Source organism: Manduca sexta, chromosome 11, assembly GCF_014839805.1.
Source record: "Manduca sexta isolate Smith_Timp_Sample1 chromosome 11, JHU_Msex_v1.0, whole genome shotgun sequence".
Classification (NCBI taxonomy): domain Eukaryota; kingdom Metazoa; phylum Arthropoda; class Insecta; order Lepidoptera; family Sphingidae; genus Manduca; species Manduca sexta.
The window spans coordinates 10,157,733-10,172,523 of NC_051125.1; the positions used below are offsets into that span (position 1 = coordinate 10,157,733).

Here is a 14,791-nt window from a genome sequence, read left to right on the forward strand (position 1 = left end):
GAAGGAAGAGAGTGTAAGAGTAAGACACATTCAGAGAGAGAATATAAGAACACGAAAGAGGGTGTAGTAGGACAGAGATAGGGAGAGGGCATAAGAAATTTTGTGACTGAAGAGAAAGTATGAGAAAATTTTAGGCCTTTGATACTCTCACTACTCATTCCAAACGTGACAATAATCCTTCTACACTGAAATGATTTTGCGTGAATGATATTCACAATGGACCCGGTCAACACACTCTTTTTGTTGTTGTAATAAGTAGTTCTTCTTGAACAGGTAGCTATGCAGAGGTGGCACGCTCTTATCAAATAATAACACGAGTCGTCAAAGATCGTGGGACACGAACGCATATGAGTTGATTTACTAGGATGCGTTCCTTATCGTACTCGCCAGTCATTTGTAGCGTTACTATCTTCATGCCGTTCCCGCGATCCCGCGCTCGCTTCGTCTGAATGACTCGTTGACCGACTATACGGGCATTGTTTTATTTTAGTTCACAACTGACTGTCATGCGGTGAACATTTTTTTATACTTTGTGAAGTGCGTATTGGTTTTTGTGTTGTTTTTCTATATGTATAGTGATTTGTGTAGGTTTATCTTCTATGCGAACATTTAACAGTGGTTAAAGACATCCTGCGCAACTTTGATCAAACTTTTGATTACGTTTGTACCTTCTTCCTTTGTTGCCATTGGAATATTTACAAATAGTGTGAATGATAAATTTGTCAGTGAATGTATTATAGTATCTAGTAACGTTAATTTTTTTAATTGCACTGATCATTACGGAGGTATATCATGTCTCAATTTACCGGTTTTATAGTTAACTACGTTTTGCTGGTGTTTTGCTCACGTGTTATAAATTCCACTGTAAGAGTGCAGTTTTTGAGGCCCATAATATGTTATTTAGGACTTGATATATTTATGTAGAGTAGAGTTTAACAAGATTCATTTAGCAGTATTTGCGTTTAATTCTAACTAACTATTAAATATTTCGACCGGCTTTTGACATTATAATGTTGTATGTTTATGCAATGAGTGTTTATTTTTATCGTACTGTAAATTGTATATTTTAAACCAGGGTCATTTGTAGGGGAATTCCCTTTGGAACATTTAGTAGTTTAACCTTCAATGATATACGTCTTTGATGATGGTGATGATAATATTTACCCTGATAAATTGATTACCTTGGATCTGGAGTTTACAGTGTAGTCCAAATATAATATGAACCGAAGAGCCTACGTGTCTTATCTGACGCTAAAAATACCTTCATTCAGCAGACACTTTCACAAAACCTTGTGGATATAATAATAATACTTGTAGACCCATGATCCATATCACAAAATAAGTGACAAGATTACTCAAAAAGTAAACGAATAACTATAACAGTCAGCAGGTGATTTACATCCAGCGCTGATACGTTGCCGCTATCAGCCTGTCAGCTAGACTCATAATAATGGAGTCCTAACTTGAGGCAACTCTAGCCGTAAAGGACGCGATGCGTTTGCGGTGTAGTGTATGACATTAAATATATCAATACTCACCTCCACAAACATTTCAGAAGCACTAGGTACAGTGGTGTTTGAAGAGTTTATATCCCCACGGATAAACGTACACAAGGCGTTAAAACCCGCCAAAGTGGCTCACATTAGTGTGTCTTGTTCCGGGATCAGCCTGTATATTTGATTCCAAAAGGCCGCCATAATTGTAGCGACTTTTGAGGGGTAATGATCTTTCGTCAAATGACATTCTATTGGAACCCCATTCACCTACCATCAGATACAGTGGGGTCATTTTGCTGTACTCGTACAAAAAAAGAAAAGTATAATAATATTATTAATTCATTTAATTTTTATTGGATCGCCAGTGGGTACAATAAGAATAAAAGAAAGCAAACACACAAATCAAACTATCCAGTTACAGGCAAACACAACAACAACACGACTTTTTAAATAATAACAGTTTTTTGATGTATACCCGAAGTCAAGGGTCCAACAACAATTAAAATTTATATGGGACCACACGAGCACCAGCTTTTAAATAAAAGAATCATCAAAATCGGTTCACCCAGTCAATGTTCTGAGGTAACAAACATAAAAAATACAGTAGAATTGAGAACCTCCTTCTTTTTTGAAGTTGGTTAAAAATATTGACTCCAAAAATCACTTGAATCCAAAAAAAGTTGTTATTTTTATACGGTTTAATTAGAAAATTATAAAAACAAGCAATGAAATCATCTTTCAAAATCGTGTTTTTATGACTAAAATATTATGAACATTAAATATTTTGTTGGTGCCCGTGTTTAATTTAATTACTTAGCTTAAAAAAACGCAAATAGAAGCATTTAAATCGGACCACGTAGTTAAAATAATCGGTGAAAAAACATAAAAAAAACAACCATCACCTTTTTTTCGAGTCTGTTTAAAATATAAGCTAATAATAATATGCATTTTACACGGGAAAAAATAAAACAATAGCATAGATTCTGAATAATAATATAAATTTAAATTGTTATGTAAATAAACAGTAATGTTATCTTAACAGACATGTTTGTATTATATTAGTAAATGGCGTGCTCTGGTGATGACTGATAACGTATCTTATCAAAGCGGACATAGAATCTATTTTAATTCCTCAACATTTTCCTTAAACGAATGAGTATGGCAACTAGTCAAAATAAAAAAAAAATAAGGACACACACACTCGCGCCTTTTATGCACCAAGTGGTAGACAGGTGCAATTGGTGGACCCATTTTTCGCCTTATGTATTTCGTCCTATAATGTGATAGATGCACGCCATATTGGGCACAAATTCCAAACATTGTCCTGATACTGAGTAGAAAACTCATTAGGTATAATCATGATAGGGGATAAACCTAACGCCATGTTGGGCACAAATTCCAGACTTTGTCCTGAGTAGTAAAAATCATTATAACTTTGCCCGAACTGAGGAATCTAAGACCAGCAATCAGCACTGCTGTCGTACAGTAAAACTACGTCACAGAGGCAGTCCGCTTTTGTTATCAATAGCTGTTATTATACCATATTGACGACCGCATGATAAGAGATCAAAGTCTAGGTTAGATAATTTAATACAAACGAGACATTAAACAGGTCTCGAGTCGATTCCCGGGCCTGGAAATTGATATTCCGGAGTCTGGAATTAGTGCTATATATGGCGATAGACTTGTATCACATCATGGGACGTAACACGCAAAGTAGAAAGTTTGTTCCAATTATGCCTCGCCTTACCCTGTCTGGAGTACAAGGCGTGAGACTGAGCGTCTGTGATATCATAATCAGTAAGTTACATTAGTACACATATAACTTTGTTTGTTTTTATACTTTTTTTTAATGCTTTAAATGACGAGACGAGCGTGCTATTCACCTGATGGTAAGCACATAAACAGAAGAAACACCATCCAATTACAAAATATTGTTTGGTATTCCACTGCGCTCGCCATCTTGAGACATGAGATGTTAAGTCTTATTATGTCGATAGTTACACTGGTTAATATTAATTTTTAATTGTTTTTTATTAGACGGTAGATAGTTTTCGTCTGAGTAGATATCAGCGTCATGTGTAATTTGCTGTCAAACATTGTTCAAACAGCTCTATTATGTTCCGGTTTGAATGACATTTCTGTTATTAAACACACATCATCAGCATTTATCCGCCAAGGGGATAAATGTGTCCAACTGTGTTCCGTCCCATGATGTGATTGGGGGTGAGCCTATCGCCATATGACTTATCACATTATGGGACGTCATATTTGGCACAAATTCCAGTCTCAGAGCTGATACTGAGCAGAAAAACCCGAATATCACTTTATTGCTGTAATTACTGGATATTATAGTTTAGAATTTTGGGTGTTTGGATAAAAACAGCTCCATAGCGCAACTAATGGAATATTTTAATGGAGGCCTCCACGGAAGAAGTTGAATAAGCCTATTGTGAATTAGATAATATTCTACATGTAATTTATATATGGTAGGTTCTAGTAGAGGCTATATGAGTATTACGGCCATGTTTAATTTTGCTGACAAGCTACAGATTAGCATTATTTTCCGAGTTGATGAATAACATTGGCTAGTAGCCATTCAGAGATTACTTTAGTCACGACTTGGTCATGACTCATAGCACAATCAGAAGCTATTAACTAGTCACGTACTATTATAGAAAAAGGAAAATTATATTTTTTCAATAAATATGTTTGTTACTTCATATGTGGATTCAGCTGTATTCTCGCCGAATGGTACAAAACCATATGCGTGACAAATACTCCAAACATAAGTAAACACTATATCGACTTAGTCGTGTGAATGTATGAAAGAATATTTTTAAAATAAGTATTTCACCTAAGTTAGCATATTGTAATACACTAGATATTAAATATGAATCCCAAATAAACATAAAGGTATAGTGTCCTTTAAACCGAAACATAGTAATTTGTCCATACAGTCAATAGCGGCTTTAAAAGACGCGAAGTCCCGGGTGGAACCAAAAAAAGGTTCCCGGGCGTTAACAGTTTCGTCTGTAAGATTGTAAAAAAGGTCTTCTAAGGCACCGCGCCAGTCCTCTGTAAGCGCGAAGTCCAGGAAGCTGCGCGGTCCGGCACTCCCAAAAGCCGCCTCTACATATAGTTGCATAGTCAAAGCACTGGTGACCTACGTCTACAATTACGTAACATTACATACCACCATAGTTATCACTTAACAATTTTTCAAGCTACAATGAATATACCACAAACAACTTCATTCGAACACAGTGTCAATAATCCAAACCATACTGTAGTCGCTGTGACCTTCATTAGACACAGATTTGTATGCAGCATTCATTATATGTGCGCAGTGAAGTCATACCTATCAGTCGTAATACATTATACTATGGAGGTATTCTGTTTACGTTCAATTGTAGGAAACGAGCACAATGATTATGTCAATAATTTTATTTAATCAGGTATTTCTTGCATCTTCACCTGTGTGGAAATTCTTTCAATCCTCTGTATCCTTTTTTCGTTGAATGATAAGACGAGCTTGCCGTTCGCCTGATGGTAAGCGATATGACCGCTTATATACAGTAGAAACGCTATCCAATACTTTGAATTACAAAGTATTGTTTGGTATTACACTGGCTACAATGTCCTTCAAACCCGAATATAACAGTGACTACATACTGCTGCTTGGCTGTAGAAATAGATATTGCGGTGATACCTACCCCGGCGGACTTTCACATATGAGCCCTATTTCATAATTTAGTCTGTGTTTTTTGTGATTTGGTAGGTATCATACGTTTGCTCAGTACGACCGGCTTGAAGTTTGTCACGAGCGATGACAAAGCCATTGTTATTGAAGAATAGCGAGTGAGAACACACACAGTGAGAGTGTTTTGTGGCTAACTTCAAAGCGGCCAATTCATAGCGGTCGTACTGTAGTGCAATGGCACTGGGATTGTTTACCTACTTTTATATCACTAGCGAAGGAAAAAAACATTGTTTTTGAACACTTTTTTTAACCGACTGTAATATATTTTATGATTATTGTAGTAAAATAAACAAATCGTTATCAGGCCATTATCACAGTTACTTAGATAAGTTGTATCAAAAACAGCTCCCGAATAACATTTAATAACACTCTAATCAGAAACGCTTGAACGATGGTGTCGAAGAATTTGTTCGTTGCAAAAAGGACTTTAAATCGTTTGTGTCAAAGTTCGAAATATGTATGTGTTGTGAGGAAAAATAGTGTTTGGACTCAAGACAATATCATTAAATCCCCGTTCAAAAGTGTCGAGATACCGAATTGTACTTTGTACGATTATGTGTGGCAGAACTTGGACAGATGGCCCGAAAGGACTTTGGCAGTAAGTGTGAATTATATAATGTTATCTTCCCTTCCTTAGCTATACAAAAAAGAGAATACTTACTATTTAAGATAAAGGTATCAGCACACACGCTAAACATTAACATAAAACACACGAAAGTTTCATGATATTCCATATCAAAACACTCAGCCCAATTCTTTAGTGGGATAATGCCTCACCCTAGTTTTATTGTACCTACTATTTTCAATAAAGACATAATCTAAAACATACTAGTCTAAAATAAAGATATAATCTAAAAAATTATGGATTTTAACGGTACTTATAAAATTCTTCTAACACTGGCTGGCAAAACTACTAATAAAAAAAACTTCCAGGTCTGCGCAACCACAGGACGTGGATACACATACGAACAAGGCTTCAAGCTATCCAACACCTTTGCCGCAAATCTTCGAAAGAAGTTCAAGATCCGCGATGGTGACGTAGTGGCCGTGATGCTTCCGAATATTCCTGACTTTCCGCTCGTCACCATGGGTATAATGGAAGCTGGGGGAACTGTTACCACCATCAACCCTATTTACACAGCACGTAAGATTGGCTTTTTACTATCAAATTTCTCACTATTTCTAACGGGGCCAATTATTATTTCCTGGAACAAATTCATGGTTTAGATATCTAAATCATAGTTAATAAAGTTAAAATGCAAATAAAAAATTTGATGCTAAAGATATCGTGAGAATTTAGTTTCTTGTAAAGAAAAATAAGAAAATGAGTTCTCACGATTGTTTTTAAACTAAATACAGACAACAAAAGCCAATAGACATTAAAAATCAACACTGATAACTATTTTCATATCTACTTACTAGATGAAGTCCAACGACAACTACTACTGTCTGAAGCTAAACTAGTTATAACATTGCCCGAAACGGTCAAAATAATTAGAGAAGCACTCGCGATCGCCAAACTCAACGTCCCAATAATCGTCGTGAATACAAATGGGGAATCGATTCCCGAAGGAACAGTCCTTTTTAATGAACTCAGCGAAGATTTGCACGTAGACAAATCGTGTTTGAAAGAAGTCAGAAGAGGTCCGAACGATATTTGCTTCCTGCCGTATTCGAGTGGTACTACTGGCCTGCCGAAAGGAGTGGAGTTGTCGATGAGGAATCTGATTGTCAACTGCGAACAAGTGAATGATCCCCTCATCAGATGCCACAGCGAGACAACTGGTGAGTCTTCATAAGTCTGGCAGCAGTTAGAAGTAGTAAGCATTATGCCACGTAGTCTGCAGCGTTCCATAAATTCTTTTATCAACAATAATAAAACGAAATAGTCGTAAAGGTTGCAATAATATACCAATAAAATTTGCTTGCAACGATTTTCATAAAATGCTTACTGCAGTAATAAAAACTGCTATCTTGGTCAATAAGGATGTTTTTTGTGATTTTTGTCGAATGATAATGAAGGCCACGTTTTCGGTGCAACGATCAAAAAGGTACTTATAGGTCATTCGTTAGCAATTTACTAGATGAAATGATTAAGTTGCTATTTTGATATTTGATCCATACGAAATAAGGGTATACGGGCGTTAGAATAAAATATTTCTGGGTTGGGATAAATCTTAAAAGACTGCTTAAGTTGCAAAAATAGAGGTAGATAAGTAGATATTTTGATGGTGGTTAGCTAGCTTATTTCTACGCTTGGTGACCGTAGGTCAACTCCTAGCTAATCCTACCTAAGGTCGGGAAGAGAGAGCTGTGTGCCATGTTGTACTTAAACAGGCTCTAGATCTTTTCAAACGTACTAGAACGAGAGAATAAACACACTGAGTAGGAACCTAACAGTTTGTCATTAATAAATGTCTGATTTTGTTAGAAGTGTAAAATTACTTTTTACAATATATTACTTAACATTTAAACAATCATGAACATATGAGAACAAACAAACAATAACCATCGTAATTAATATTGATTTCGTAAGTATGAAAAAACCTTATCGCGACACCTTAATAATCCATAAATTATTAAAGGCAAAGATAATATATAATAATAATATCAGCCCTGTATTAGATACTTGCCCACTGCTGAGCACGGGCCTCCTCTACTGCTGAGAGGGATTAGGCCTTAGTCCACCACGCTGGCCTAGTGCGAATTGGTAGACTTGACACACCTTCGAAATTCCTATAGAGAACTTCTCAGATGTGCAGGTTTCCTCACGATGTTTTCCTTCACCGTTAAAGCGAACGATAAATTCACAAAGAATACACAAATTATTTTTTTTTAGAAAAGTCAGAGGTGTGTGCCTTTGGGATTTGAACCTGAGGACATTCGTCTTGGCTGTCCGTTCCACACCCAACTAGACTATCGCCGCTTATAAAGATTATACTAGGCATTAATTGTATGTGTCCTCATTGGGCAAGTGGACGTATTAGGTCCTGGATTACATTTTGCCCCCTGTTTTTAACACATAGGACCTGGATTTTTTTCATAGCAAGAGCACAGGGTTTCTCTGCAGATACGAGGTTTGTTTTCCATGGTGGTGCATACAGGTTGGCATAGTATGTTATTAAGCTAATATTTAATTATGAATAGGTGCACAAGCAACTTCGAAAAGACAAAGGGATGTTTTAAAGCTGGTTTAAAACTGCATCTCTCGCTACGGTAGTCCATCCTACTTCTCACAATCAGTTTTTTTGTTTGGAAATCTAATCCAAAATCTCAGGGTTCACAGCACAAATACTGCCAAAATCGTAACATTTTATTGATAGACAAGGCGCATACGATCTTCGATTTTTAAATTACGAATCAAATCACGTCAGCTGGCGTAAGCCTTTATGCAAAGAAGCGAACTAAGCGGCCGTCTGGGTGTGCTAATCACAAGTGAAATTGTCTGTTTACATTGATACCAGGGGCGTAGGTACCGCCGAATCAGCAGTATCAGTTATAGGGGGCCCTCGAGCTTCGGGGTCCCTATTGGTCCATACCTACATTAAACTAAGCGGGCGCCCAAAATTTCGCGCTGTCCTGAAGAGCCCCCAACAACCACCATTTATTCATTATCACTAAAGTAGGAATGAATAGAATGTTGATATGTATTTTCGTTTTTGTTTACATTACTTAATATTATGTTAATATATGTATGGTAAATTAATGTAGAATTTAGAATAGTCATTAATAAACATCGGCAGCATAATGCCCTTATGCCACTAAAATATGGTGTTGACGCACATATTGGAGAATGGGTATTATTTTCATTTTATTTTTGTTCCAGCGACACACCAAGACAGGGCCCTGGTGGTGCTACCATTATTCCACATATTCGCTGCCACCGTCCTCATGTTTCATAAAATGTCACTGGGAATCAAACTGGTCACCTTGACTAAATTCCAACCTGACACGTTCTTCGAAGCCATGGAGAAGTATAAGACGAATTTGTTGTTCGTAGCACCGCCCCTTAGTAAGTATTAATTTATGATTCGTTATAATATTGTTTTTCAGGATCATCAACTACCTGCCCGTTTGCCACTATATCATATTCAGGGAACATAAAATTAATAACTATTAACTTATTAGTTATCTATTGTATTCGATGTCGCTAACAAATTCAATACTTTACATTTTATGGCATAGTGGTTACCATGAGGCGATGTCAATCAAATCAAAGCAATCTCATGGTCTTCTTATTGTATAAAAAAATTAACAGGTACATATAATTTTCTTTATTCTTCCAGTGCTTCTAATGGGTTCGCACCCAGCTTCTACTGAGAGGAGTCTTCAATACCTGGAGGTCTTGGTGAATGGTGCCGCCCCGCTGGCTTCGTCTGATGTTGACAGGCTATTTGAGCGAGCAAAGGTAAAAATTCTTTCGTAATTGTCAATGTTTACGAGCAAAGTTTATCACTCAAATAATATAAGATAATCCTCTTCCTCGTGTATGCGTTCTCTGATAAGAATAAAAATATATTATAATGTCTTTGTAATCCCTATTAATTACCTTTAATCGATGATTTCATTTATCTTAACGCTCTTATAAATAAACCATTTTACGTCTACCACTGATTTATTGTAGAAATAATATTACCTGTATAATGTTCTCAAATTCCAGCGCAAGATCGACTTCCGTCAAGGTTATGGCTTAACAGAGACCTCACCCACAGTCACTTTAACTCCCGTAGGTTATACGAAGAACTTCTCTGGTACTGGGCCACCGATACCTAACACGGATCTCAGGATAGTTGACAGCAACTTTAACAATCTCGGACCTAATGAGGTATGTTTTACAATGTAAACGCAATCGATGATGTTTGTTGAAATTACGCTGAACGTTTTGTTCAAATAAGTATTGTCCATAGTTAGTACCAATTAGCGGCGATAGCCTAGTTGGATGTGGAACGGACTGCCAAGATGAATGTCCGCAGGTTAAAATTCCAAGGGCACACACCCTTGACTTTTCTAAAAATGATGTGTGTAATCTTGGTGAATATATCGCTTGCTTGGTGAAGGAAAACATCGTGAGCAAACCTGAATATCTGAGAAGTTCGCTATAGGAATTTTGAGAGTGTGTGGAGCATGGTGCACTAAGGCCTAATCCCTCTCAGTAGTAGAGGAGGCCCGTGCCCAGTAGTGGGACAGTATATACCTATAATACAGGGCTGATATTATTATATTTAGTACCATCCTTTTTTAACATCCCTGAATTGCTTTTACATATTAAAATAATCGACAATCAATCTACTATCTAATAAACTATATTTTTATATATAAACCTGTAATGGGACGTTGAATAATAGATTTATATCATTCTATATTTTCTTTCAAGACTGGAGAAATCCTGATCCGAGGTCCGCAAGTGATGAGAGGATACAGAAACAATCCGCAAGCGACCAGCGAAGTGTTCACGTCAGACGGATGGTTCAGATCTGGGGACCTGGGCATTGTTGATGAAGACGGCATCTTGGTTGTAGCGGATAGACTAAAAGAGCTTATCAAGGTAATAAACGAAGTTTTTAATATTTATGTCATGATTGTGAGAGGTAATATGAATAAAATATTTTTCCAAATCGATGTGTTTACAGATGATGAAGTATTTTTATTGAATAATGATGTTTTAAAGGAAATTAAGGATTCCATAATAATCAACAACTAATGAAAAAACAAGATTTCGTAATCCCTTTGACTTTGTGTAATAACTTATTCTCAAATCCAAGAGGAAATTAAAATAAACCTTATATAATATGCAAATGTTTAGGATAAAAAATCCCACAAAAGGAATCAATACCAAAAATTGTTGTAACTGGTTTTGCAGGTGAAAGGCTTCCAAGTCCCTCCTGCAGAGTTAGAAGCAGTTCTCCGAGAACACCCATCAGTGGAGGATGCTGCTGTGATCGGCGTTCCACATTCAGTTAACGGGGAATCCCCCAAAGCTTTCGCAGTACTTAAGAAGGGTTGTCAAAGCCCGGCTGAAGAGCTTTGTGCTTTCGTGAATGAAAGAGTGGCTCCCTACAAAAGAATCCAACACATTGTCTTCTTAGATAGCATACCAAAAAGTCAATCAGGGAAGATTCTTAGAAGGGTATTGAAAGAGCAGTATTCTTAAGGTTTTAAGCAATTCTGAGAATGAGTGGAGCTTGTGTTATGGGATCAGAAAATACAAATATGTTTGAGCTACACAAATGCATAAATATTTTGTAAGTTTGGTAAGAGTGTAATAATATAATTAATTACATTGGGCCCCCATTATTTAAAGACACATACGTCTTTTGATAAGGGAAATTAAGTACTTATACATTTATAAACGTGGATGTAGGCAGCGACATAGACTTGAAATTATGAAGAAGCGACCTAAATAAGGATTTTTTTATGAAAAATGAATCATAATAAATAACGTAAGAGTTTCGCGTTCCGGGATCAGCCTGTGTAGTACATCGAGTTTCAACAGGCTGGCATAATTATCTAAACTGCATGTGGATAATCACCTCTCGTCAGTCAATATTCTATAGGACCCCAGTCCACTGACCATCAGATGTAGTGGGTCAATTCGCTGTATAAAATCCTTATAACTTAATGGGACCACGTCGTTTAATTTATTCCTTATGCTGGGGTCACACTAAGGTTGATAATGCTATTGCAATAAGTAAATTGTAAAATACTGGCTTAAATAAAAATATGTCTATATATGATTACTTATGTTTACGCGAATGTTAGAATTGAAATATTCTTTCGGTTTTATGGCGGTTTTTTATATTATAATTCTCTCTCGACGTTTCGAAACTTTGCAGCCTTCATGGTCATTGGGGTACGTCTCTTTGTGGCCATGAAGGCTGCAGAACCGTGATAAAATCCGCAAAATACTTTTACTTAACCTAAATAACATCAAATGACAAAATACTATGTGGACAAATGCCTAATGTTCATGTAAAATTCTTGCTAAAAATTGCAGTTATATTAGCTAGGTTTTGTCTAGAACGTTACGTTTTAGATAAGAAAACGGCATTAAACTTTAGTGTGACTAGCCGATATCTGATTATAACTATAGCAATATATAACAAAATGTACTATACTGTTCATCATCAAATTAAAAAGCAAAATTGCTAAGTTATTTTCGTTGTCACGCCATAGAAACAAATTTTACATGTACATAATATTGACATTTTGACCTGTACTTATACAATATTAATTGTAAAAACCAATAACTCCGTAATGCAACTTACGTTGTACCGAAAATAGTGTCATATAGCAATATTATTCAGATAATTCTGCAATTAATAACAACTTTATGCTTATGGTGATAGTGTTTATTGTTGATTTTAGCTGTATACCTTTAAGGTTGGCTTGCACAATAAATTACTAAGCATGTTTAACGCTAAACATGTTTAAAACTGCTGTCACTGTCATTTATTAAGAGTTGACGTAGACAATGCACAATGCTTAAAGCATTTTTAGCGTTAATCACATTTAGTGAGAGGTTGTACAAGCCAGCCCTAGTATTTTGGCCGGAGGAGTAATTTTGTATAAACTACCCAAATCTTTATAATTATCAGATTTTTATCTTATACAATAATTACCATACAAATGTTTTATACTTGTGACTGTAACGTAATTGTTTTAGGGTGATTAAGGAAAATTTTACATGTGATTGAAATGATAATCTTAATGATATTCAAAAAAATATTAATTATATATGACTGATTTTATTAAAGTTATATTTTTTTTTGTAAAAATATTTTTAAAATTGTCCTGATTGTTTTTTAGAGTAATTTACATAGGCTTTGAACTTTGACCTACATGAAATAAAGCATTAATTGTTTTCGAAGGGAAATCGCTATTAAATGGCTGCCTCGCTCGGAATTCCTGGGTTCGAATCACGCGACTGGCAAAGTGGAATTTGGGATTTTTGCTAAGTATCAGCCCGGATTCTTGAATTTGTGCCCTTTATGGCGATAGAGTCGCCTCCTATCACATCATGGGACAGAACACACTTGGCGAAAAGTGGGTATCCTGGTTCGCCTCTGTATACCTCTTCGGAGATAAATGCTTGATTTGTGTGTGTGAGAAATTGCTATCACAAATACTTAGATATGGAAGCCTATCACAACCTAGGACGGAAATAAGTTCTGGAAATTTTCAGTGCACTAATTTATTCTTTGCCTACCTCTTAGGGGAGGTCATGAGGTTATTTTAATAACACGAAAGATATACATAATGATGTTTAATTAATTGGAGTAAAAAAATATGTTTTAGTAGGTACCTATTATAATACTAAAAATATTTTATATTTACCGATTATATGGTTGACGAAGCATAAAAATTAAATAAGAGTTATTGTTGAATTAAGTAGGTAAGTATACAAAACTCTTTTTTTTTGTAAAAAAACCTTCGACACACCCATAAGTACTTACTAATATGCATAATAATATCAGCCCTATATTATATACTTGCCCACTGCTGAGCACGGGCCTCCTCTACTACTGAGAGGGATTAGGTCTTAGTCCACTACGCTGGCCTAGTGCGGATTGGTAGACTTCACACACCTTCGAAATTCCTGTAGAGAACTTCCCAGATGTGCAGGTTTCCTCACGATGTTTTCCTTCACCGTTAAAGCGAGCGATAAATTCACAAAATATGCATTAATACGGTCTTCAAATCATTCTAATAATTAGACTTTACATGAAAGGGAAGACGGCAGGAATCGGGTTATACGGACCCTTCTCCACTGTGGTGGACCATCACACTCTTAATAAAATAATGACCCATTCCAAAATTGCTAATTTGTGGGAATCGTCAAACAACCAATTTCTGATTGCTACCTTTTAGTTCTTTCCCTTTTCTTTCATGCTATAGGTTTCATTTTTTACCTATCTTAAATAAAATCAATTTTATAGCAACTTAAAAAAAAGGTAGCAAACGAAAAATAGTTTTCCAACGGCTACCACAAATTAACAATTTTGAAATAGGTCATTATTTTATTAAAAGTGCGATATGATGGCTACTTTACCGTTGACATGCGGCAAATTAAAGTGTTCAATTTCTCAGATTTCTTGAAATATATCTTCATCACCTCACCTCATCAGCCTACAACTGTCCACTGTTGAACATAGGCCTCCCGTAGAGCGCGCCACGTTGCTCGGTCCTCCGCTCTCCTCATCCAGCGTCCACCGGCAATCCTGGGATTGTCGTCGGACCAGCGGGTCGGAGGTCGTCCTACGCTACGCTTACCGAGATGCGATCTCCACTCTAGGTCACGTCTTAAAATATATAATTTATGGAAATAAAAAGAAACGAATCTGTAACGAGACGAAAGATTTCTTCTAGTGCACGTGCACTGCCCCTAAAAATTACTTTAACTACGCCCGTATGCACATTTGCAAGCAGAAGCTTTTTATGAAATAAAACTGAACGATAAGATATAACTAAATACCACTACTTGATATATTAAATATCTATATTATATCTGATAAGACAATTACATGCAGTCGGA

The 14,791-nt window shown here is 36.2% G+C and overlaps 1 protein-coding gene across 4 annotated transcripts; it reads left to right on the forward strand.

Moving 5' to 3' along the window:
- Window positions 1-432: 432 nt before the first annotated feature.
- Window positions 433-13,014, forward strand: LOC115449863 (4-coumarate--CoA ligase 1). 4 transcript variants are annotated; one of them, XM_030177756.2, is made up of 9 exons: window positions 433-537; window positions 5,638-5,857; window positions 6,193-6,403; window positions 6,682-7,044; window positions 9,086-9,271; window positions 9,546-9,667; window positions 9,920-10,084; window positions 10,634-10,804; window positions 11,120-13,014. In XM_030177756.2, exons 2-9 carry the CDS (start codon window positions 5,651-5,653, stop codon window positions 11,408-11,410), a joined length of 1,716 nt encoding a protein of 571 aa, XP_030033616.1. In that variant the 5' UTR covers window positions 433-537; window positions 5,638-5,650; the 3' UTR covers window positions 11,411-13,014. The 4 variants fall into 4 exon arrangements, with proteins under 4 accessions (XP_030033616.1, XP_030033614.1, XP_030033613.1 ...); XM_030177754.2 differs by having other exon boundaries at window positions 491-660; XM_030177753.2 differs by having other exon boundaries at window positions 494-660; window positions 5,605-5,857.
- The last annotated feature ends 1,777 nt before the right edge of the window (window positions 13,015-14,791 follow it).